Source organism: Microtus ochrogaster, unplaced genomic scaffold (genome assembly GCF_000317375.1).
Source record: "Microtus ochrogaster isolate Prairie Vole_2 unplaced genomic scaffold, MicOch1.0 UNK2, whole genome shotgun sequence".
Classification (NCBI taxonomy): domain Eukaryota; kingdom Metazoa; phylum Chordata; class Mammalia; order Rodentia; family Cricetidae; genus Microtus; species Microtus ochrogaster.
Window position 1 is genome coordinate 25,739,733 of NW_004949100.1, and position 26,918 is coordinate 25,766,650.

At 40.6% G+C, this 26,918-nt stretch overlaps 1 protein-coding gene and 1 pseudogene across 1 annotated transcript in view; both read left to right on the plus strand.

The window, feature by feature from the left end:
* The window catches only part of Vps41 (VPS41, HOPS complex subunit), a 131,821-nt gene that overhangs the window by 31,687 nt on the left and 73,216 nt on the right, over positions 1-26,918 (plus strand). The window contains exon 5 of the mRNA XM_005365457.2: positions 25,788-25,862. Within this exon, the coding sequence (XP_005365514.1) occupies positions 25,788-25,862 (75 nt within the window). The remainder of the gene's footprint in view (positions 1-25,787; positions 25,863-26,918) is intronic.
* Positions 22,403-23,772, plus strand: LOC101994619 (annotated as a pseudogene).

Below are 26,918 nucleotides of genomic sequence, written 5' to 3' on the forward strand. Positions count from 1 at the left end.
GACCGCCCGGCTATTTTTCCTCTCTTAATTGTCCTTTTCTGGCAAGAGGAATATATTCTTTACTCTTTTTATTCCCTCCTTTGTTACTTCAGACTCTGCCTGTACATCTTGGTGATCTAAGCCCTTGGGTTTTCCACTGTGATCTGTTACTACACAAGAGGGGGGGAAGTAGGGGTGGTGGAGCATTACACATGACTTCCTAACTTTAAAACAAAGTTTGCCTGAACAGTCTCATAAGTCTTTGTTTGTTTGTTTTGTTTGTCGAGACAGGGTTTCTCTGTAGATTTTGGGACCTGTCCTGGAACTTGGCTTTCTAGACCAGGCTGGCCTCAAACTCATACAGACGTGCCAGCCTCTGCTTCCTGTGTGCTGGGATTAAAGGTGTGCGCCACCACCACCTGGTTCTTAAGTCTTTAATATGCATTGTTTAGAACATGTGTTTGCCCATGAGGTTTATAGTCATATACTTTTGTTGCCAAAAAGCAGTCTTTGTGTGTACTGAACCTGTGTCTCGGTTTTTTCTGTGAGTCAGCGACATGTAAGCTATGTCCTCTAGCAATCGGTAGTATTTAGCTGGTAGTGATCTTGCCCATGAGATTGGTGCCATGTGATTGGTGTTCAGCCTGTAGTGATTTCACCCATAAGATTGTCTCAACTTTTGCTTTTGGGCCCTGTCTGCCACCTTTGAAAACTAAACTTATGGGCGGTGGTGGCGCACGCCTTTAATCCCAGCAGAGGCAGGTGGATATCTGTGAGTTCGAGACCAGCCTGGTCTACAAGAGCTAGTTCCAGGACAGGCTCCAAAACCACAGAGAAACCCTGTCTCAAAAAACCAAAAAAAAAAAAAAAAAAAAAAGAAAACTAAACTTACGTCATGTTTATTGTTTTGTTTCTTTTTTTTACCCCTTTCATTGGTAGATGAAGATGATGATTTGATGAGATTTTTCTTTATTTGTTTAGTCTTTCCAAGAAATTTGATAATCTGCCCTGGAAGAGTTACTTATGTAAGCACATGGCTTTTTGATGGTTCTCATCAGATTAGAATTTTAAGTCTCAAATATCAGGTGATCATTATCTTTTGAAAGAAGTGCTAATCTCAGTTTCAAATCTGTCATGATATGTGTAAGATAATATAAATCCTTTCTTTCCCACTTTGGTTTTGGTCAGTGTTTTATCACAGCGATAGAAAACAATCTAGGACACTAGTCAAAAATAATAGTTTTTGAGAATTTCATATAGGAATATTATATTTATATCATTTCTCCTCCCTCCTCCCTTCAATGCTTCCTAAATTGCATTTTTTATACTCATTCTTTGTTTACATGACTTAATTGTCTTCTCTGTGTTACATTTGGTATATACATTTACATTTTTTTACACAAATTGTTTTTGGATCCTTTGAAGAGCTTAGCATATAGTTTTCATAACAGTGCTAACTTCATAAACTCACTCTAAAAGTGGTACAATCATGACCTTGCCTGACAGCACTTCTCATAATGTTTCATAATACTTTAGTTCAAATTTGAAAAATTCCATGTATCAAGACAGTTTTCCAGATAATTGGGGTTTTACAGCTTTCTTCTCACATTGGAATAACTATGCATGCTTACATTTGTGATTCTCTACCCGTGATTTTGCTTACTTGTCGGGTGACATGTGTGATATCAGGGGTGATTATTTATTGGAAGAATCCTGGGGGTCAGGTCTAAGAACTTCAGCTAGCTCTCCTCAGTCAAAGAAACCATGCTTTACACTGTCGGACCACTTGTGCCTGCTCCCTGTCCTGGAGCAGATGTTGACTGTAGTTTGCTATTTTTGCTGTGGCATCATTAATTAGGAAGCAGGGTTTGTATCTGTTGATGTGATCAGAATGATGCATTGTTGGCCCAAATGTGCCAGCACCTATAATTCTTATGTAAGACTGATTGACAGGTCTCAGACTCTCATGCGCTTAGAGAACCTGTTTTCTATATTTGAGCACAGTGTTTTCAGTGATAAGAGATGTGTCAAATGTTGCGATTTACTTAAATGGAAAACATTCGAACTTTTGATAAATGATGCTGAGGAAACTCACATTTCCAATTTTCTGCATTAAATATAATCTTAAGTTTGTGGATTAGGTGCGGGTACCTTGATAACTTTGTGGTGCTCATGCATCTAAGTGAGTAAGAAAATTCATTTGGTATCCAGGCTGCTTGTCTAATTTAGAGTCAAGTGTAGAGCCAGGGATGCTGGAATATCTGACCCTTTTGTGGTCAGTGTGTTTGGGTAGATATCACTTCAGCAGCTAGATTTTAATAGTTCTTCACAGAAGGAAATATGCTGGAACTTTGCCTGTTTCTAAGTTGAGGTTGAAGTAATTTTAACTTTCCAAAACATGATGGTGCTGTGAGATGGGTAGTAGCCTGGAGCTTAGCTGCCTGAAACCCGGGGATTATTTACTTCTGCAGACAGAGCACTGTCAGCCTGGTTCTTTTTTTGGGGCTCAGTCGTTTATTTCAATGAAAGAGAGATTATGAGCAAGGTGAGACTCAGGAGCGGCAATCACATTTGCAAGAGAGAGACTGAGAACCCATGGAAGCTGGAATGGGGAGATATGAGCTTTGGGTGCCTGGGTTTCAGGTTGTCACAGTTGAGCTAGACAGGATGATAGATTCTTCTTCGAAACAGGGAATCACCAGGCTAAGGACTGGTTATCAGAAGGTGTTCACATAAGCATTTATGTATCCTTTGGCATCGTGAGAACAGAAGGGTGGGCTGCAGAGGATAGGTATGTGGTAGTGACAAAGACTTTTGGCAGGGCTAGCCAATAGACATCAAGAAGAGAGTGCTGGGATTCAAGAGATTGTCTCTGCAAGGCCTTGAAGTTGAGACAGTTGGGGAATGAAGTGAAACCAGGAGAGTAATGGTAGATCAGGTCTGCTGAGATAGTTCAACAGTGTTTTTACCTTGAGTTTTATTTAGAATACACTTTTTAATATCTTGGAACCCTGACAGAGTATATCTTGAAATAATTGTATATAGCTCCTTCTTAATCTGTTTTTCTGATTGAATAGATTTCTTTTTGTAGCACCCTCCCCCTTTTGGAAATTATTTATTTGGCAGTAACTCCTAATTATCTTTTATCTAATTGACTTGTATATTAATTAGAACAGAAACATTTGAAGAATATTTTCCTCCATCTCTCCATATGAAAACTTCTATAACATTCTCATCACTTGATGTTTTTGTTATATTTATTTATTTATTATGTATACAATATTCTGTCTCTGTGTATGCCTGAAGGCCAGAAGAGGGCACCAGACCTCATTACAGATGGTTATGAGCCACCATGTGATTGCTGGGAATTGAACTCAGGACCTTTGGAAGAACAGGCAATGCTCTTAACCTCTGAGCCATCTCTCCAGCCCATCACTTGATGTTTTATTTCATACTAATAAGATGGTATCATAGCTTCTAGGAACACTATTAATCTTAACTCTTTAGCTTTCTGTTTCATTGAAAGGAACAAAAACAATACATTAAAGCTTAGTAAAATTGGATAACCCATGTAATTAAAATAACTACCAAAATGGCTACAGTTACAAAGAGTAGCCATGTCAAGTGTAGAGGATATGGAAGAGCTGACCCTTCTGTCTTCCCCTCTGCCCCTCTCCTCTTCTCTTCCCTTGTAGTGTTGGGGATCAAACACAGGGCCTTATGTTTTCTGAGAAGGTGCTCTGATGTAAGCTATAGCTCCAGATAGATGTGGAACTCGATGGCACTGATGCAAACATAACAGGCAGTGGGAAAGTTTTTAGGAAATTAGATCCAAAGCCCTGTATGCCCAGGCTTTCTAGACGTGGAGATGAAAACAAGTGTGCATAGAGAGACATGTGTCAATAATCATGAGGATATTTTTGTAATACATTCCAGCTGTAGACAGCCTCTGTTGTCTGTCTACAGGCGAATGGGTAAACAAAGTTCCTTCCTATAGTTGACTGCATTTTAAAGAGAAAGAGGGGATCCATTTGTTGTTATTTGAAGTTGTCAGTGTTCTGCACACATTTCCAGTGATGCTGAACCTAGGGTACAACTGTGGTAAATATCCTTGTGTGGGTAGTGGTCTTTTGAATATGCTCTGTATGGTGAGAGGACCTGGCCAGATGTAACAGGCTTCTGTTACAAGTATCCGTATGCCATGTTATACCCTGTTATACCCGCCAGTGTAGTTTATCAATGTGTTTTTGTTGTTACTTCTGGTCACCAGCATAAGCCATTTTAATGCAAAACCTCCTTGCCATTTAGATTTCTAGAAAATGGCAAATATATTGATTTAGTCTCTATTTTTTCTGTTTACCAATAAGGCTGTTTACTCTTGGGTGATGCGTGTATTTTGTTAGTATATATGTAAAGTTCTAAGTTGAGTTGCAGTTAAAAAGTTGATTGTTTTCAGGTAAAAAAACAAAGCATCAAGAAAACAGCTCTTGATTAGGTTGGGTCATACAATGACTCAGAATCAGACCTGTTACTGGAAAGTCAAATTTAATGGTTTTCAACAGTAAATTAGGGATATGTCTACTTTTATATTATCTTGATATTTTAAATATGAGCTTTATTGGTTTGATTAACATATGCTTTGATTCTTACATTTTAAAAAAGATATGTTTGTGCCATGTTTAACATACATATTGTTCTGTAAATTGTTACCTGTAATGACTTGAGAAATGGTTTAGTGGTTAAGAGCACTTGCTGCTCTTGTAGAGGAAATAAATTTGTTTCCCAGCAACTGCATGGGAAGTTTAGAACCACCTACCTGTAACTCCAGCTCCAGGGACGCTAACTCCCTCTTTTGGCCTCTGCAGGCATCTCCCTGTACACACTGGCACACAGACACACAAATAAAATAGTAAATCTTTTTTTTTTGTTTTGTTTTTTTTTTGTTTTTCGAGACATGGTTTCTCTGTGGCTTTGGAGCCTGTCCTGGAACTAGCTCTGTAGACCAGGCTGGTCTCGAACTCACAGAGATCCGCCTGCCTCTGCCTCCCGAGTGCTGGGATTAAAGGCGTGCGCCACCACCGCCTGGCAAAATAGTAAATCTTTAACAGAGTGGCATGTATCTTCTAGTATGTGGTTCATGTTTAAATTTCTCAATTATTGCCATTTCAGTTCATATTTTTTAATGGAGTAAATATGTATTAGTTTTCCCATTTATAGTTTTTGTGTGTGTATTTCTTCATCTTCAAACTGTTCCACAATCGTATCTCAGCTTTCTATAACAGTTTGGGGATTGTTTGAGCTAATGCATGGTTAAATGATAGATATCAGGAGGTGAATCAAGTGCAGTGACTTAACTGTAGGCATTTTTATACTTCTTGAAGAATATGTTAGTTTATTCATGTAGTTGGACTTAATCATGTTATTGTACATAAGACTGAGAAAAAGGGAAGGAAGAAGGACAAGGAAAAGGAAAAGTGGCCTCTGTAGTGCCCATACTGACATCAGCTCTACTAGCTGCTCCATTAGGTCCTATGTGTATTTGGGAGGGGCCGATTTTTCTTATGTGGTCAAATAGAGCTTGGTAGTTAGAGATGTGAACTCTGTCCAGGGAAGGTCTGGTGAGGTGACTGAAGAAGTTTCTTTCTAATGCAGAGAGGCTGCAGCTTCATTTCTAGTGTACCTCTTCCTGATGAGAGATCATCGGCCACTTGGGAAATGTCCTGCTGGGACTCTGCATTTGTACTGAGCAGTATAGAAATAGGTTTTGTGGGGAAAGTCCAGCTGAACTTGTGAATTGTGAGATGCTATTTTTTTATCAGATATTGGAAAAGTAAATTAGGCAATGTTCACTTCGGTTAATGATTGGTTATGTAAACTGTTTGTATTGTTTATCATTTTTAGTTAAGTGTTTTGTTTTTTTTTAATTTTCGAGACAGGGTTTCTCCATAGCTTTTGGTTCTTGTTCTGGAACTAGCTCTTCTAGACCAGGCTGGCCTCGAACTCACAGAGATCCGCCTGCCTCTGCCTCCCGAATGCTGGGATTAAAGGCGTGTGCCACCACCGCCCGGCTGTTTTTTTTTTTTTTGTTTTTGTTTTTTTACTGACTCTTAAATAGAAGGGTTTAACCTCTTGAATGTTTGGCATTTAGCATTGCCGCTGCAGAGTTGAAAAATGAATATGAGAACCAGGATAACACCTTTATTGCTAGTGGATTTTCCCTTTGTCGATGATAGTATCATTGGTTTGTATAGTGGGGGAAAAAAAAGGAATGTCCGTGGGCCCTTAAGGTGCTCATGCCATTGTAAAGTGGGTCATGGACAGGCATCTGGGCATTGTTTGGCTCTTGTGTGTATTTGGGGCTGGCAGGGTCTCATGCACATTATGCCAGCTTTGAACTTTGTTTGTCATCAAAGATGTCTTTGAACTTGTTTGCTCTTCTTCAGCCAATGTATAGCAGGGACTTAGAGTAGCAGTGCAAGGGTGGAGAAAAGGACCTGTTTTAAAGGACAGTAGCATGTTCTTTATCCTTCCATATTTATATAGGTCAAGGATGGCAACTCGTTTCTAGTGCCGTACTCTTATTACAACACATGACTCCACTGAATTGTTCTTGGAAAAGAGGAAAACTGTGGATGGGGCTGTATAGTGTTCCCCATCGTACAGATTAGCTGTCAAGGGAACATGGTCAGCTCCACAACACTATGTCCACCTCTCTCCATACGCATCTGGACATTAAAACTAACTTCTGTTTCTTTTCTTTTTTCTTTTTGGTTTTTTGAGACAGAATTTCTCTTTGTTAGCCCTGACTGTTCTGGAACCTGCCCTATAGACCAGGCTGGCTTTGAACTCATAGAAATCCGCCTGCTTCTGCCTCCCAAGTGTTGGGATTAAAGGCGTGCACCACCACCCCCAGCCAATTTCTGTTTATATCTATGCAAACTTATTGTTTAAAGTAACACAGATCATCTGGATTGTGTGGTGTATGCAGATGTTACCACTGCAGGTTCCTGTTGGAGTTGAAGGAATGGCACCATGCTTTCTGCACTGAATTCTGGTGCCATAGGCCAGCAGAACTATTGTCAATAAAGGGCCTGCTAAAGGCCTTTTAATAAGACAGCAAATGTTCTTTTCCCCTGGGATCTAGTGGGTCTATAAGGTAAAGTCTCTCTTTCTCTCTTTTTATATAATTGCTGAAGAAGAAAAAAAATCTCCTTTTGCCTAATTGCAAAGAGTATTCTTTTTTCTGCTGCTGGTTAGCATCATCAGAAGACTCCGTTCTTTTCTACACCTCGGTGTTTACTTCTGTCTCTGACATTTATCCCTGTCATTTGCCCCATTGTTCTCTGTCCATTCTCTGAGGCTTCCTTTATCTTGTTCTCCCCTTCACTAGTTCTTCAGATTGCCACCAGCCTTGTTCAGACCTTTATTGAATCTCACATGGTTATTGCAGTAAAGCCCAACTGATCTCCCTGTCTCATGTCTCTGCAAATCCGTCCTTCACACAGCTGCCCAAGTAATCTTCCCAGAGTGATGCTGAACTTTCATTACAGCAAGCAAGTGGCTCCCAGATTCAGTTGAATCCAGCTGCCCTACTGGATAGCATGCAGGACTTGCAGTTGACCTTCACAGTGTTCTCTTGAATTGTAGTCCATACTATAGCTGGCACTAGGTAGAATGTGCTTGCCTCTTGTTGCTCATGGAAATGGTGACCCATCGTCTCTGTGACATTGCCTTTAATGTTTATAGGCAGAAGAATATGTATTTGATATTCATTTAATAATTACTTCTTGTTCCTTGTGCAAACATTCTCAAAATTTGCCAGCGAAGTAATGACAGGTATTCATAGTGCAGTCCCCACTCTGGACCAGCTGGTCTGAAGTTATGAGGATCTGGAAAGTAATGCGTTAGATTATTGCAGAGAGGCTGGGATCACAGCCTCCTCAGGGGCAGACCTGGTTTGTCCACCCTCCTCCCCCCACCATCCCCTTTAAATTCTGCTTGTGTCTTATAGGGAGTTTAGTAATAGTTAAGCTTGTTTTTATTAAACCAAGCCATTAACAATTTGATTTTCTTACAACTTGTTTATAACAGTGTGGTGACAGCCTTCCCTTTTCTGTTATTCTTACATGTTTTTGGTGGCTTTGTGTATGAACAAGGAAAGTATTTGCTCAATTAAATTTTTTTCATCATACTTTACATATTATATGTTGCCATTAAAAACTGAGTAGTATTTCATTTCAGTTTATCTGTGTTTGGAATAAATGCTTAACTATTTATCCTTTTAACACAGTGGCTTTCTAGTAATAAGGATCACTTCATAATGACCTCAGGACCAATGCATATTTGGCGTGTTCTCAGCAATTCTTTATTGACAGAGTGACTGCCAGGAAGAAAAGCTTTTATTTGTTTCTTACACAGCTGTCTGACTCACTTGCCTTCAATAGCAGGGCCTTTTGATCTCTTTCTTATCTCAGATGTACTGTTGCTGACAACCATTTGAGGTACCATGGTGAAACTAGAATCAGCTTATCCAAGATGTTCATCTGAGTCGTTAGGAAATTTAATATTGTCTCAGAGCAGTGAAGATGTGGACCCTGTAGACTCTGGGAAGATAGGCTCCAGGTCTGGACTTGCTGTTCATCTGTCTGTGGCAGAGGCGACTGCAGGGTAGGTCTCAAGCTGAATGGCCTGCCAAGCTTCATAGTTTAATAAGGTCAAGGCCCTTTGCTTTGTTCGTTACTGTGGACTTTTCTGTTCTTTTTTGAAGCAATCTGTATCCAGATGGTGAATGTCTGTCTAGCTTATGGGTAAAAGAAGGAAAAGAATGCAGTTCTGTATGAACGTATAGCTAGAAAACCCAGATTGGATTGGAAAGAACCAAAGACTTCCCTAAAAAAGTGGTGTCATAGCCCAGATGGGAAGCTGCAGCAGGAAAAGCGTGCAGTGTCTGGTGTTGTGTGAAAGGGAGCCTTCTACTGCCGTTCATGGATGCAGCAGACATAAGCAGAAGATGAAGCTTCACACGAAAAGGTCTAGGAATCAGCAGTACATGACTTTCTTAGAGGGCAATCCCCTCCAAATCCTCACTGTTCTTTTAAAGGTTGTTAGGATTTAGACAAGGAACATCCATCTAATAAGTCTTCTGCAGGTGAAAAGCTGCTCTGCGCCCCAGCTCTGCAGAGGTTGCAGTGTCCTGGCAGTGCAGAGCAGCAAGGTCTGAGTCTTTTCCCAGTCAGACATGCTCACAAGGCTCTTTGTCTTGAACACTGGGTAGAGGCAGCAACCTAAGGCGTTAGGGGCCAGGGAAGCTATTAAAGGTGGTAGCCTGTGACCTTCCAAGTTTACAGCACCCACATCTAGTCCTGTGTTCTTATAGGGGATGTGACTAAAACTCTTGAGTAGAAGACATTCTTAAAGCTAAGAAGAGCAGTACTTAAAGCTATTTTACTGCCCGATAAAAAGTTTTTGAGCATTCTCATATATGATAACAATTCAAGGTCAGTAATTAGCTTAAGACAGCAATGAGGGCTGGGAATGTGGTCAGTGGTAGAGTCCTCAGCACTAGAAAGAAAGAAGAAAAAAAGCAATGATATAGTGACATGAGAGGGTAGAGTCACATTCTTTATTTTTCAGACAAAACAACTTCCTTTTTCCATTCATCTGATTTCCACATGGATTTTGTTTTTTATGTATATGTAGGGTATTAGTTCAAGTCATGGATACTTTTTTTTTTTTAAAAAAAAATGTGATTTGATTTTTAAGATATTAGGACAGGCTTGTCATATTCATTTGTATATTAAAATTAATATACAAATCACTCAAAGGTGCCACAGAAGGTGTACATGGGCTTTTTTCCCCCATCCGCCAGTTCCCAAATAACCAACACAGAGGCTAAATATTAATTATAAGTGCTCGGTTAATAGCTCAGGCTTGTAACTAGCTAACTCTTACATCTAAATTAACCCATATTTCTTATCTGTGCTATGCCTTGTGGATTGGTATCTAGTCTCAGTACACCATGTCCATCTTACTTCTCTCTGCATCTGCTGGCAACTCCAGACTCTGCCCTTCCAGCATTCTCAGTTTGGCTCTCCTGCCTAACCTTATCCTATTGGCCAGTCAGCTTCTTTCGTAAACCAATCACAGTGCCGTATTCTCACACAGTGTAAATGAGTATTCCATAGAAGGTGCTGCACAAGCATGAGGACCGGAGTTGGGTCCCAGCCCCTGTGGAATAGCTGGGTGTAGCCCTGTGTGCCGATAACCTCTGCTCTGGCAAGAACAGGGGCAGGTGGATGTAGCCATGTGTGCCGATAACCTCTGCTCTGGCAAGAACAGGGGCAGGTGAATCCTTTCTGGTTGTTGGTCAGGTGCAGTGAGACCCTATCTCAAAACCTAAGGTGGGAAGTGCTAGAGGCAGACACCCAATGCTAATGTCTGCCCATCGCATGCAAGAACAAGGGCACCCCTCCATCTGCACACATGTACATATCACACACAGAAGCATGTAAAGGAGAAATAAAACCACATCAGATGTCGTCCTTATTAGATAGCATTTTTACCACGGAAAGGAGAAAATATTTAGGGTTGCCTGGAGACATGTATGTGAACAGTGAACTCTATGCATTTTATTTCCTCTTTATTATTTGCATTAATTGTGTAGTGTTGAGGTTGGTTATGATGAGCTATAAAGCCCAGGAGCCACTGGGGCAAAGATTGCTTACAGTTCAGTGGGTTGTGCCGCCTGGGAGCTCTAGGAGGAGCACAGCTGGAGCACAACTGATGTAACCTTCAGTGAGAGGAGAGGCGTGCTGTCATTCATACTGTTAGGGAGGAGGTATTTGTGTTCTTGGCTTGTCACTGCTGTATAGTTTCCACTTCAAATTAGCTTTGCTTTAAATAAGTAAGGGCACACTCTGGTTTTTTGAGACAGGGTTTCTCTGTGGTTTTGGAGCCTGTCCTAGAACTAGCTCTTGTAGACCAGGCTGGTCTCGAACTCACAGAGATCTGCCTGCCTCTGCCTCCCAAGTGCTGGGATTAAAGGTGTGTACCACCACTGCCCGGCAAGGGCACACTCTTGAAAGTATAAATTGATAGTAGGCAATGAATACTTAATTGGTTGTGAAGTAAAAGGAATATTTTAGGTATTATATGAAAATTTAAGATTTAATATACAATGAACCATATCACATTTTATCACTTATCTCTTTTGTTTGTTCAAAATGAAAAATAAATTCTAATAAAGTGGGTTTTTTTTCTTTTATTTGTTTTTTAAGGCCATTGGGATGGTTTTGCTACTTTCTAATTTGCTCTCATTTTGGAAGGAATCCTTACTGATAAGCATCTCTTCCCTCAACAGCTTCTCTTCCAGCCCAATTGTCCTCAGCTGCCTGTCAGTGTTAGAGAGGTGGACCTCAGAAGCGCATTTCTTGCATATATATCCATTTAACTGAGAAGTTTAGTTAGTATTATGGGATATGATGGCCACAGTGACTGTCAGCTTTGTCAACTAGTCACACCCAATTTGAAACTTTGACACTTGGTTCTGGAAGGGCCACGAGGCTAGCTCTTTCTCTTAAAGTTATTTTGAAGTTTTATCAGTCTCTAAAGCTTTTTTTTTTTTAAATTAGGAAAACAACATCACAACAAAATTCATTCTTTCCCTCTCTTCTTTAGACTTTTTTTCCTAAGTGGTCTAGCTCTACCACTACTGGGCAAACCCCCAAAGAACTGTGTGCCTTACACAAAAGCCTACACATCTATCTGTATCATATAATATTACTCAAGCAGAGTAGGAACAGGATATTTTTAACTTCTAATATTTGTTATACATGCTAATTGGAATCTTTGCCCCTTTTCCATTTTTTCATAATGAAAAGTATATATAGTAAATGTCATTAAGTAATTTTTCCTGAATAGAATTTAGTGGGTTCATGATTTCATAGTGTCCTGGTAAACATGTTTGTCAGTAGGACCATAACTAGCCAGAGGCTGTGCTGTTGTTTCTTCTCCCATTCAGCACTGTTGATATTGCTTATTGTCGTAAGTTCCAAGTATAGAGTGTGGTTATCATTACTGACGGAAGGGAAGCAGTGCTTAGCAAGGATGCACAAAGCAGTCCGCCTACTATAGTGGGGGGCAAGGTTATGTGTTACAAAGCAGTCAGCCTGCTGTAGTTTCTGACTGTTTCATCCTCTGTGCTTCTTGGGGAGAGCACCTGGCATTAGAAGCAGGCATGGCTGCCAGTTGCCCAGGTACCCATGAGTGATTTCAGGGACAAGAGGTTGAACAGTGAATGTGTGGCTTTCTTTCCTCAAGTGCCAGCTGGATCCTTTCCATCTTCTCTTTGGCCTTTACTGATCCTGTATTTCTTTGGATCTTTTCTGGAGATGTTCACAAAATACCTCATTTCAAGATTGTTTGCGGTTAAATGTATTCCCCACCTTGGAACAAAGAAGGCTTTACTGCTTCAGATGCAGTCTGGTGGCACCTGGATTTGCAGTTTTATCACTAAAGGTTGTGTCCTTCTGGCTTTAAGTAAGTCAGTGAGAAAATAAATGCAGTTTTTGTTCTGTGATTTGTAGACTTATGGCCAGGTCTGCTTTCCTTGGCTCGTGAAGTCCAGATAAATGCCTTCTCTTCCCCTGGGACTTAACACCAGTAAAACACACAGTGAGACCAGCTTTTCCCAACTATGGAAGTCTTGGGAGCTGTGAACTTCCCAGATCCTGAATTTCTTGTAAACAACTTGTTTTCCTCTGCTCTGAGACAGCTTGCAGCTGCTCTGAGCAGAAGACTCACAGGAGTGCCTGATGGCAGGGGAGTGATTTCTGGTGGGTTTGGCTGGAGTATGGCTATCCCTATATAAGCTGCCACTGGACACAATAAAGGGGGCATTCTTGGAGCATTCCTGTTTCAAGGATGACCCGTGTCTCTGTCTGTGTGTCTTTGTGTGTTTCAATCTCCAGCCCCTTGCCCGGTTCACGAACTGTATGGTAGCGTATAGAGCGCAGATGGGCGTGGTGCGCCGCATGGAAGTAGGGGCATTTGCTTTTCTCACGTGAAATGCGAGTGCGACCTTCTCAGTAGATGTGACTAAGGGGCAGTAAACTGCCCTGGAAACCATGCTGGTGTTGGGCTCTAGCCAGTGCATCTCTGAGAGCAGGAGGAGGGCCTGTCTTCTTTTCCTATTCATTCCACTCAGTGACTGTGGGGATGCAGCATTTGTAAAGGGATCAATTATCCATCTGTTAGTCAGAGGAGCCTTACAAATTATACATTAGCAGATTGATTTCTTAAGCTCACTGTTGGGGGATGGGTAGCATAAGGTGGGGTGATGAGGAGCGTCTAGGGAATCAGTTGCCACTAAGAACACCATTAAAAGCAGCTTTTTAAAATGACCACGGATTTATTCCTAATTGAAGAACTGGCATAATCCATACTAAGTGTATTCATTTCAAGTATTTTACGTTAGGTAATTGATTGTCCCATGAGGTGTACTTGTTAGTAATTTTGCCTTTTCTTTAAGAACTTGGCACCACATGTAGTGAACTTAGATTTAGAAGGTATGTGCTGGTCCTTGCCCCCTCCTGTTTACTTGAACTTCTTCTTTTTTTTTCATTCCATTAAGGAAACATTTTTGTATGTTCTATAGTGTCAGCTTGACTTTATTGATTTTTGAACAAACTCACTCATATTGTCCAAAATTCCAAATGTGTCTCCATTACGAATAAGGTCGTAGTTAATGGAGAGCACAGCTGAGTCCATTTCTCTCCAGACTGTTTTCCTTTGCTCTCTTTTCTTTTTTTGTGATTATTCCAGCATCCCATCTTTGAAAACATGTCCCCAGATATGTTTTTAGATATGACTCTTCCTTTCCTCAGCTCTTAAATAAAAGGGAAAAAATTCCCCCATTCTGGATAAATACAGGGTCTTGTGCACGAAGTTCTTGGCCTGAGAGTGTGGGCATTGGCGGCCTTTTTGTTTTGCTGTTTGCAGTGTGTGGAACTGGCACAAGAATACCTGACCTTTGTTCCTGTGTGAGAGGAATGATGATGGATGGCATGCCAGGTACAGGCCGTTTACAGACATTTGTAGCTCACTTGTTTGTTGTTTCCAGAATCTTACAGGATTGTTGTGCAAATGGTAATGGTACTAGTGATCACCAACATAAACCATGTGTGGTAGTTCCTTCCTTGTGTGATACTGGTGAAAGCTAATGATGCTTAGTTTCTGTTGTTTTAAATTAATCAGTTTCCTAGCTAGCCAGGTTTTAAAGATATTTATCTCTGCTTATGAACATACTAACTACTTTTAGAAAATTTGCAAAGTATAGAAAGGTGAGACTTAGTAATATTTCTTGTGTATGTATGTGTGGTGTAAACGGATGTGTATGTTTGCATGTGTAAGGGTGCATGTGTGTCCCTGCTGCACATGCGTGTGTGTGCAAACACTCGAGGCCTCAGGATGACGTCCTAAGTCCTCTTTGATTTCTCTCCACCTTATTTATTCAGGAGGAGTCTCTCAGTTGAACCTATTGCTCACTGATAATCTTGGTTTGGCTAGTCAGCCTGCTCGAGTCCTGTCTCTGCTTTCCTAAGCACTGGGAATTTCAGGTGGGCTGCTATGCCCACACAGTATTTATGTAGGCTCTAGGGATCTAAACTTTGGTTATCAGACAACCATTTTTATCCATCTTTTCAGGTTTTTACATTTAATGATATCGTTAAAAAAAAAGATATATCCAGTCCTACTCTTTGGGAATTTCTGCCTCTGATTATATAAATAATAAGCAAATGAAAATGGTAACCAGACATTGAGATTTAAGAGTACATTTTCCAGGCTACCATGTCTGCTCATCACTTCTTTGGTGAGTAGATAAGGGCATACCAAGTATGATCATTTATTAAGGGTACAATGGTTAGTGTTAATTACCAACTTGACAAAATTGAGACCTGCCTAGGAGATGGCTTCTGGACATGTCTGTGGGACATTATGTTGGTTGTGTTAATTAAAGTGAGTAGGCCTTCCCTCCATGGGTGGTACCATTCCCCAGCAGGAATCTTGGACAATAAAAGTTGCGGAGCAGCAGAACTCATTTTTGTTCTCTGCTTCTGTGAACATAATGTGACCAGCTACTTGAGTCTGTTGTTTTGACTTCCCCACCATGAGGAACTGTACCTGGAGCTGTAAGCTAAAACAAGCCCTTTATTTCTTAAGTTGCTTTTGTCCGTGTGTCTTATCCTAGCAATGGGGGAAATATTAAAAATAAAAATCCCTAAGACAAACAGAAGGGATCCATGTCAAAAATCAAGTAAAGGTCAAAAGCTACAGCCTGGGACAACTGCAGACGTGGAACTTCCATTGTCTTGAGATTGTATGTGACGCCCTCCTGCCATAGGTGTCAGCTGACCAAGAAAGGGCACTGTATCTACTTGTTGGATGTGGCAGCATCCCCAGCAGCAAGGGAGGCTGTTCCCCTGCTCTATTAGTCCTTATCAGCTGCGATGCTCATAGCCTCCCAGAAGCCAGGACAAATGTCAGACAGCTTTTGAATGAAGCCAAATCCTTTCTACATGATACTTAAAAATATTTATTTTAGCATTTATCATTTCTTAGACTACTTGCTTCTTTTTTTTATTTTTTATTGAAAAAAAATTTCTGCCTCCTCCCAGCCTCCCATTTCCCTCCCCCTCCTCCTGCCCCTCTCCCCTTCCCCCCACTCCTTTCCCCCTCCCTCTCCAGTCCAAAGAGCAGTCAGGGTTCCCTGCCCTGTGGAAAGTCCGAAGTCCTCCCCCCTCCATCCTGGTCTAGGAAGGTGAACATCCAAACTGGCTAGGCTCCCACAAAGCCAGAACATGAAGTAGGATCAAAACCCAGTGCCATTGTCCTTGGCTTCTCAGCAGCCCCCATTGTCCGCCATGTTCAGAGAATCCGGTTTTATCCCATGCTTTTTCAGTCACAGTCCAGCTGGCCTTGGTGAGCTCCCAATAGATCAGCCCCACTGTCTCAGTGGGTGACTACTTGCTTCTTATAGCACAAGTTCGAATGGGTCTTAATAATAAAAGCCCGAGTCAGATATTGGGGAAAATGCTGAGAGATCAGAGAGGCAAGGAGCAAGCCACAGCCACACCTTACCTCGCAAAATTCCCAGCCGAAAAGAGACTGAGTTCCTGTTTCCTCCTGCCTTATCACTTCTTTCTGCCCAGCCATATCATTTCCTATCCTTCTCTACAGACCTTCAGACCTCTATAGTTTGCTAGTGGGTAGCTCCGCCCTCTGATCTTTAGGCAAGCTTTATTTGTACAAACAAGAAATCACCAAACTTCTAGAAATTTAAATAGTTTCCATTTCTCTGTCTTATGCATGAGATAACTGCCATAAAAAACACCTTTTCTTGGTTCTAGTAAAAATATATATTTTAAATAATCCCAGTACATATTCTCAAATACCTTTTGAGAATCAAATTTGGATTGTGATTTTTGTAAGTGTCTTTGACCAGCTAGGTACTTAAAAGTTCAGTGCTGCTTCCTATGTAAGCACCACTGCTTGAGCTCTCAGGTGTGCATTTGTCGTGAGGAAGGGTATAGTCCTTAACCTTTCATTCGCACTATTTCCTTTGTGAGTGGACTGTTTGCTTTTGATTTCAGTGAATCAAAATTTCACATTTTTTTCAAAGAACATTCTAAAGAAAACTTCAGATGCAATAAGCTACAAACCTCTTTCAGTGTGTATGATAATAAACATCCCCAACCTGCAATAAAGTCTTTTAAATTATTTTGAAAGTTTTGATCTCATAGTAAGAAAACAGTTCTAGATTCTTGCTTGTAGAGTTTAAGATTGTAGTTTTTTTCTTGGTAGATTTCCTAGCTTTTCTCTCCCAGTTTCATTTTAAGTTACCCAAGAACTATCAAACAAGCCGATACTTTTCCAGTTGATTTTTCATAGAAGCATAGTTCAAGTATCGTTTAAAGGCATTCACTAAGAAATTAAGTGTTGTGGAATAATTTTTTTGTATACTGTAAAGGTGTGTCTTTGCCAAGGTACCTTCTGATTGGTTTAATAAAGAGCTGAATGACCAGTAGCTAGGCAGGAAGAGGTTAGGTGGTACTTCCCGACAGATAGAGAAGAGAGGAAAGGGAGGTGAATCTCGGTGCAAGGGATGCCAGAGGACACAGACAGGAAACAGGTGCAAGATGGAAGAAAGGTAAAAAGTCACGAGACAAAGCATAGATTAATATAAATGGGTTAGTTTAAGTTGTAAGAGCTAATGGGACAAGTCTAAGCTATAGGCCGAGCTTTCATAGTTAATAAGTCTACGTTTTTTTGTTTTGTTTTGTGAGCTAGTGGCCCTAGGAAAAATCCATCTTTTAAAGTAGACAGCACCTAACTCTGGAAATAAAAGAGTAAGGACTATGAGTAATATAATAAAAGAAAAAAATAAAGTGGCAAAACCTCATTTTTTAGCATAGGGAAAAGTGAAATAGTTTTTAACTTGGGAGGGTGAGGAGGTCAGAGTGTGCTACAGACCAAGACCTTGTCTTGAAGAAACAAGGGGTAGAGCTGCAGTTCTTGCCTGGTGTATGCAAGGGCCTGTGTTCAGTGCCAGCACCCTTTCCCACAAAGCATTAAGAACCTTGCATCAAGATGATGTGGACAGAAATAGACCTTAAAATCAGGGTCAAACCCAGGATGGTGACAGCAGAAGCACAACAACTATAGCTTAAGGTGGAGGAGCAGACCTTAAGAAGCGTAGCATTTCGATTGCATTTAAAAGTTAACTCTTAAACCCTTGAAACTCCAAATTATAGGGAATTTAAAATAAGTATAAATTTATTTTAACTTAAAGGAGAAATAGACAAAAGCTATGCTTGTATTGTGAAATTTTGAAAGCATTTTACATTGCTAATGGTTTGATAAATAATAAATATTTATGGATAGTAGTTAAATAATATAAATGTCATTATTAAAACAATATGCTCTGAGCCTTTCTTTAGTTCCTTCCCTCATAGCTGCTGCAAACTCCTGTCAGAGACAGCTTACTGGAGGACTGTATTGGGCTCACAAGGCAGAGAGTACATGCAGTCCTTCATGCAGGGAAGCATGGGAAAAGGAGCTGTCAAGGCAGCTGATTGTTATATGGAGCCAATCAGAAAGCTGACAAAGCTCAAGCAGGAAGCAGATTATGGTCTGTAAACCTCAAGTCGATCTCCAAGGCACTGTATCTGTAGGTCTCATGTCCAAACAGTGCCACCATCTGGGTACCAATGTTTAAACACATGAGCCTATGGGGGACATTTCATACTCAAACTAGAAGCCTAACATAGAGAATATGAAATATTTTAAACTATGGTATCATAGATTACAAAAAGAAATTGTGTAAATATATAAAGTACATTGTGTAAACAAAGTGTCGTCACACCAGGGCTTATTATTAGGTGAGTCCTCTGTTATTCTTTGCTCTCCACGAGTTGTCCTTGGCCAACTGTCTGAACCAGAGTTCTCAGCCATCCTACTGCCGCGACAGTTTAATCCAGTTCCTCATGTTGTGGTGACCCCAACCATAAGACTGATGTTTTCACTGCTACTTCATAACTGTAATTTTACCACTGTTATGAATATAAATATCTGTATTTCCTGGTGCTCTTAGGTGACCCTGACCCTCCCCACACCCAGCAATGATCTGTGACCCACAGGTTGAAAAGCACTGGTCTAAACGTTAGATTGGGAATTGCGGAAGCAAGTCACAAAATGTAAACTGTGAACTGTTTGAGCATGATGACTCCTTGCTGTCTACCTGGAGCATTAGCCAGCCCTTACCATATCACGTATTTCATGACCTACATGTTAGCTGCTTAGTAGTCATTTCGGCTGTCAGATGAACCATCTCCCCCTTGTTTGTATATAGGGTTCAGTACTGTTAGTACATTCAGGCATCCTCTGGGCATTTGGAAAACATTCTGTATGGATAAGGGGACCTCTGTGACATCCTTGCCATCCTTAGATTTAAAACAGAATGAAATGTGAGTTTATTGAAAGAGAGAGAGAGCGAGAGAGAGAGAGAAATAATCATTATAATTACATATTTACTTGGTTTTGCTTTGTAGAAAATGCCAATAAGGAAAATGCTTCATTGTGTAATTAATGGATGAATAATTATAATTATTGAGCAATGCAGTAATATGTTGGGAAATTAAAGTAAACAATCTTCTTTTTAGGCATAAAATGAAAAGTAGTGAGAAATTAGTAAAATAGAAAACATTTAAAATCCACATCAAATTTCAGGGAGCATTGTGACTTTTCCTGGGGCATCAACAGCAAAGGCGCCATTCCAGTGCGGTCCAGGCTGGTGGGCCAGTGAATTGATGTGGCTACAATAGGGTCATAGGTTACTCAAAGGTGGCCCCCTCATGGAGAAGATCACCTCTTCCTGGTGAGGATGCACAGATGCTGCATCCCTGAAGTCTTTTGTCCAGCTGACAGGCAGCTTGGCCCATGAAAGTGGATCTTGGAAATCTGGTGACACCTTGAGCTTTCCGACCCTTGCAATTTTCCTCGGCGCCTTCATGTTCTGGGCCTTCCCTGGGAGAGTGTTGCAGTTCAGAGGAGAAGGCAGCACAGCTCGAGTATTGCTGCTCTGGAACTGTCAGTACAACTGATCTGCCATGGATAACCAAAGGAAAATGGCAAAAATAAACACAAAAGGAAAAGAAAAGACAAACTTTGAAGTAACCCACCAAATATGATGATCCTAGACACTTTTAAACACCTTTTAAAATTTAACTAGAAAAATTGAGTGCTTATCTTTTAAAGTTTGGAGAATAATGTGTGGTAGATGTGTATGGAGATGGCATGATGACGCCCGTTACTTTTATTACAACCTAAAAATTAGCAATAAAAGGAAAAGTATGGGAATTATGTAATGAAATAGTCACAGAGTAAGCATAGCTACCAGTCCATGGGAATGGATTATGTGACACTTCCTCGAAACTTTCTTTTCACTGCTCTGCCCTTTATAGTAGTGAAGGTTTCGCTCTATGCTTTCTTCCATTATCCTCTTAATACAATTTTTTTCTGTTATATATTTTATAAATGAGGTTGGATTGTGTGTTAGGAGTAAAGAAGAGATGCTTACTATCAAGGCTTGTCCTGGAATATAACAGCACTCTAAGAGGAAAAACATAAAGCTTTTTCAGAGACATTTATGTACACTTAAGTGGAGCAAGGCTTCTCCTGGAGACATGTTTCATATGGAGACATGTATCATGTTGAGACATACTTCTCATGGAGAGATGGCGTCTCATAAGGGGGCATGCTTCATGTGAAGAGATTTCATATGGGGCAATGTCTCATACTGTGACATGCTTCATGTGGAGACATAGACTCCCCATATAGAAAAATGTATCATGTTCTTGGATTAGGAGAATCAGCATCGTGGCGGGGAGGAGGCAGAAATCCTCAATAAATAAATAAATTTAAAAATAAAAAAAAAGAGAATCAGCATCATGAAGATAACAGAAAGCCTCTGATCATGGTAGGATATACCTGCTAGTCGTATGTAATATTCTTTATGAGGCTAAGGAGGTTTCTTCTCCACTAAAGCTTTTTTTTTTTTCATGAATGGATGTTGAGTTTTGTTAGACAATTTCTACATCTGTTGAAATGGTTCTATAATTGTTTTCTTTTACTAATATATAAAATTGTGTTGCATCATTTCTATGTTAAACCAGAGTTGCATTTTTTTTTTTTGGAATACACTTGTCTTTAATGTATATGGTGGCTTTGCTATAGTTTCTTCAAGGTTTTCCATTTTGATCCTTGATTGTACTTTTCCCATGATGTACTTGCTAATTTTGTTACTGGGGGGTTGTACAGGCCAAGTAAAGTAAGTTGAGAAGCATTTTCTTATTCTGATCTTTGAAGGTATTTATACAATTATAGTTTTTCATTCTTCAAAGAATCATGAAATTAATATGTAAGCTAGCGAACATGCAGCTGATGACGGGGTAAACGAGAAGTGTCAAGTGCCAAGGAGAAGAGAAGCTGCAGAAATGGCAGGACAAGTGCTTGAGAAAAGTCAAGGGCAATATGGGAAGTTTTGACTTACCAAGATGCCAGGACATGCTATATGCAGATTTACTAATGAAATCAATGTGGAACTGATAGGAACATGGCTGGAGAGAACTCACGTAAAATCTCAGAAAGTTGTCTCTGTATAGAAATAGCTACAGTATTGGTATGGGAGAATAGTCTGTATTCTGCCAATCATGTTTTAAATAAATGCTGATTGGCCAGGCAGGAAGTATAGGTGGGTCAACCAGACTGGAAATAGAGGTGGGGCAATGAGAACAGGAGTATTCTGGGAAGCAGGAAGCTCCCTCTGCAGTTCTGCCCAGACCACCGGAGAGCAAGATGTGAGCTGCCCCACTGAGAAAGGTACTGAGCCATGTGTCTAACATAGATAAGAATAATGGGTTAATATAAGCTACAAGAGCTAATAAGTAGCCTGAGCTAATGGGACCAATCAGTTTTATAACTTATGGAGATCTCTGACTTTCTGTGGGGAACTGGGCAAGACATAAACTTCAATGAGCAGGCCCTCATGTTACACAGTATGGTAAGCACGTTTTTCTTTGGGAATAGAAGGACAAATTATTTCATACCTGGGGCTAGCTCAACTGGTACCTTTTTTTGCAGGAAAATAAAATGATTTCTGAAATGACTCAAGGTAATGATACAATGAATAAAGCAGTAACCATCTTGAAGAGAAAAAAAAAATCACATGTGGGTGCTTGGAAGCAAACCTGAGTGCTCTGAAAGCATATGACCTCTTAATCCCTGAGCCATCATCACTCAAGCTCTAAGAAATATCTTAATAGAGAAAAATGTGAAAAGGATTTAAATAAGTACTTTATAGAGATCAGCGAAATTGCCCAGTAGACTAAAGGGAAAGACTTAAGTTTGTTTGTAGTCAGGGGATTGAATCAACGACTATTGGAAAGTTTTAAGGTGTTTGTTGCTAATAGGCTGTCGGTTACCTTGTAGGTGTTAATTTTTTTCCTTGTAATATGGTATAGTTTCTGTTAGGTGTGTCATGGTAAATTTGGTTGATCTGCTCTCGAGATACCATTGGATTCTTTAGCTAGGTAGTAGGCCTTGGATCACACAGAAAAACTGAAGCTTCATTTTTCCTTATGTGAAACGGAGACACCTCTCCTTAGCTCACCACTTTCTTCAAAAATTGGGTATCTACATTCACAACCTTCTCAAGAGGAAATCCTGAATAACCTAGATGGGGAACAAAAGCAAGCACTAAATACCATGACTAGACTGCTGCTCCCCCGGACTCCTTGGTAGTCTGCTAGTGGGAGGTCCTAATCACCCTCTCCGACTCAGTTTTCGTGGACCACCTCCAGGACTAAATATGCGTGAGTGCATCTTCATCCACGTCGGACAGGCTGGTGTCCAGATCAGCAATGCCTGCTGGGAACTCTACTGCCTAGAACATGGCATTCAGCCTAACGGCCAGATGCCAAGTGACAAGACCATTTGGGGAGGAGATGACTCCTTCAACACCTTCTTCAGTGAGACAGATGCTGGCAAGCATTGTCCTGGGCAGTGTTTGTAGACCTGGAACCCACAGTTATTGATGAGTTTGCACTGGTACCTACTGCCAGCTCTTCCACCCTGAGCAACTCATCACAGGCAAGGAAGATGCTGCCAATAACTATGCCCGTGGCCACGACACCATTGGCAAGGAGATCATTGACCTTGTCTTGGACAGAATTTGCAAACTGGCCAACCAGTGCACAGGTCTTCAGGGCTTCTTGGTCTTCCACAGCTTTGGCGGGAAAACTGGCTCTAGGTTCACCTCTCTGCTGATGGAGAGGCTCTCTATTGATTACGGAAAGAAGTCCAAGCTGGAGTTCTCCATCTACCCAGCCCCCCAGGTTTCCAACGCTGTGGTTGAGCCCTACAACTCCATCTTCACCACCCACACCACCCTGGAGCACTCTGATTGTACCTTCATGGTGGACAACGAGGCCATCTATGGCATCTGTCGTAGAAACCTCGACATTGAGTGCCCCACCTACACTAACCTTAACCGCCTCATTAGCCAGATCGTGTCCTCCATCACTGCTTCCCTCAGATTTGATGGAGCCTTGAATGTTGACCTGACAGAATTCCAGACCAACCTGGTGCCCTACCCTGACATCCACTTCCCTCTGGCCACATATGCCTTTGTCATCTCTGCTGAGAAAGCCTACCATGAGCAGCTTACAGTAGCAGAGATCACCAATGCCTGCTTTGAGCCAGCCAACCAGATGGTGAAATGTGACCCTCGCCACGGTAAATACATGGCTTGCTGCCTGCTGTACCATGGTGATGTGGTTCCCAAAGATGTCAATGCTTCCATTGCCACCATCAAGACCAAGCGTACCATCCAGTTTGTGGATTGGTGCCCCACTGGCTTCAAGGTTAGCATTATTACCAGCCTCCCATTGTGGTACCTGGTGAAGACCTGGCCAAGGTCTAGAGAGCTGTGTGTAGGCTGAGGAACACCACAGCCATCGCTGAGGCCTGGGCTTGCCTAGATCACAAGTTTGATCTGATGTATTCCAAGCGTGCCTTTGTGCATTGGTATGTGGGTGAGGGTATGGAGGAAGGGGAGTTCCCTGAGGTCTGTGAAGACATGGTTGCCCTGGAGAAGGATTATGAAGAGGTTGGGGCCGATAGTGCTGAAGGAGATGATGAGGGTGAAGAATATTAGCCCCGTAGTGCATTGTCTACCCTTCATTGTTTTTTCTTTGTCGTTGTCTGTGTGTATCTGTCCTAAACTGTCAATAAAAATGTTTCCAGTGCAAGGGGGAAAAATGGGTATCTAATAAAGCATAGACCCCATTTTGGGGATTGGTAAGTGTGATTCAGGGACTACTTAGACAGGCCATGGCCCTTTTCGTAACAAAAATCTGGGAGTAGAGTATACCAAACTTGGCACTATATGGAATGAAGATCTAGTTCTGATTTATAACTTGCAGTAAAGGTCTTATGATAGAGTCTTGGCATTGGTTGTGTTCAGCACTTAGATTTACTTTTGGAGGTATCAGATACACTGTCCCCTGGAATTTTCCATAATGGGAAGATATGGTGACCACATTTCAGTATAGTCATGTATGGTTTTTAAACCTTTGATATGCATTACTGAACTTTTAATTTTATTTATTTTTCAGTAATATAATCTTGATGTTTTTATTATAACCCTTGCCTTTTTAATGGCTGAGCCATCTCACTGGCCCCAAATATTATTTCTTTGGTCACTTGTGGACAGTGCTCTATTCATAAGAGGAAGAAAAAGTAGACCACACCCACCCATGGTTGGCTGTCATAACAGATGCCTAAAGTTAAAGTATAATATAGCTTATACTTGCCAAGTATAAAATGGATATAAAATGTTGAATGGAAGATGAGCAACTTGAGGAATTGCTTATCCCCAAAATGCTATGGGGCTGACATTCTGGCTGGTGCTCAGCCCAGTAGCCATGCTGTCTGCTCAGTGCTTTCCCAGGGCGGCCTTTCTTTGTCTTAGCATTTTCCTTACTGGCCGTGCAGTCCTCCTCGTCAGCTCTTTCTCACAGTTGTGCACTGAGTCTCCTCTTATTCCTGCTGTGGGTCTTTAGCATGGGTGTCAGTTCGTTCTCCTCTACAGTGGACCACCTGTCTTCGGTGACCTTTTCCTTGGCTACCATGCTGGAAACTTTTAGAACTAGCTGAGTTTTCTTGGACTGCATTTCAGAGTGTTGCGTGGTGATTTAGGGGTCCAGATGTGAAAGGATTCTGCAGCCAGATTGCTTGGGAACTTGTCTCAGCCATCAGTCAGTATGTAGCCTTTGTAAAGTGTGGGGATCTTGTTGTGCCCTGACCTTTCCTTAATGATGACGAGATACTTTCCTGTTGAAGAGTCAGCACTCGTTTTGTGCATTTCCCTTTATCTCATCAACAAGGCAAATGGGGTCATTTTAAACTCTACATGTGTTCTTTTGTTGTTAACTGCTATGGACTCACTCTATTTCCTGGTTTGCTGCAATGAGCTTTGTGGAAGGTACTTGGAACTTGTCATTATTTAGGAATGAAAGGAAAAGCTATTGTGTGATGCTGCCAGTGGTCACTGAGTTTTGACTTTATTAGAAAAACCTCTGTGTAAATATTTTAGTAAGTAAACAATTAGCTACATAGAGATTTAAAATGCAATTGTAATTTAATTTTTGGAAAATAAACTAAATTTGAAATTATGTAAAAGGAGAAGGGATGCAAAATTAATTAATGTGACATAGGCTATGTTTTTCCTGAATAGAGTAAAAATGAAATGTTAATCTGGTTATTCATTAGGGAAGAAACAGATTGATTAAGCCAACTAAAACAAGCAAAAAATGATTTTATGTGCTGACATTCTTAATTTTTTTGTTTGTCTTGTTCTTTTAATAGATTTTGGTTGTGAAAGATAAATTTAAGGGTATAGAGTAAGTAAAACAGATGAAAAGAAATGTAAGATTCTGAGAAGTAATGTTTTCACTATACTCCAGGTATATGAAAGAAAAGTTGTGGCGCTTATGGGTTTCTGGGTTCCCACTGAGTGTAGGAACAAAGCTGTATGTTTTATGTATTTTAGATGGTAATATGTTCATCTCGGAACAAAGTACACCTTAATTCATGAAGCTGATAAACAATTCATGTTATGCCAGCTTTACAAAGACTAAAGGTATCTGATTGTTGAAATGTTTTCCATTCCATTTTTCGTTTGTCTTTGATAGAGTCCTGTGAAGATAAACCAGATTAGCTTGGATGAAAGCGGAGAGCACATGGGAGTGTGTTCAGAGGATGGCAAGGTAAGTGCGCAGTGCTCATGGGCACAGTTGGTTGGGCAGTGACTGCTGGGTTTTACCCATGCAAGTGATTGGACGCTCTCTGCCTACTTTACACCTGTGTGCAGAGAGCCTTGATTATTCTTTTTCAGTATTGGTCTTGCTTTTGATTGCTCATAATTAAAATAAAATATATTTTGCCCAAATGTGCCTTAGGAAAAGTAATTACAAGAATGTCAATAACCTAACTAGTATTAAGCTGATTAACAGCTGTGGCAGGGTGACGCGCCCCTTTAATCATCACTGCTGTGCCACTCTGACTCCAGTGACTAGTCTGCAGTTCCTGCAAGACAGTAGTTTAATGCTTTTCTGCCATAAATCCTCAAAATTGGATTTTGTGGGCATGATTTCTGTGGGCTGGTGGTTTTTATTTTAAAACACAAGTTATGAATGTTACTTTTGAATTATAGAATCTTTTGATAAGCAATCATAGTTTATCAGAAGAATAAAGTGTCTTACAATGACCACATTAAATAAATGTAAAATCAATATATGTACAGTTTTCTAAAAACCTGGCACCTACTTCCTGGACCAAGGATATACATCATTGGTGCAGCATATAGCTAACAACTATCAGTGCTTCTTGCTGATGGTATGCTGTGACATTTAGTGGTTGTGATGATTGATTTTCCACTTGCAAGAATATCTTCTTTGTTTTTAAGTCAATGGAAGTCTTTTCTAATGTTCACTTGCAGTGATAAAATCCTAATGCAGAATATTTAAGCCACTTCTCTAAAATATCAGTTTAAGAAGAGATTGCATTAAAAATCATTATGTAAGTTTATGTATTCCTTAGTGAATAGAGATTTCCTAATCTAATTTTATATATTTTTAGTGCTCTGAATTCAATGGGCCATTAAGATGAGTAAATTAAAAACAATATACTCAGCACAAAAGAGGATATTCTCATCTCTAGTAACAGTGCTGCCCCCATCTCTACCTATCAACAGTGCTACCCCATCTCTTCTTATCAACACTGCTACCCCATCTCTACCTATCAACACTGCTACCCCATCTCTA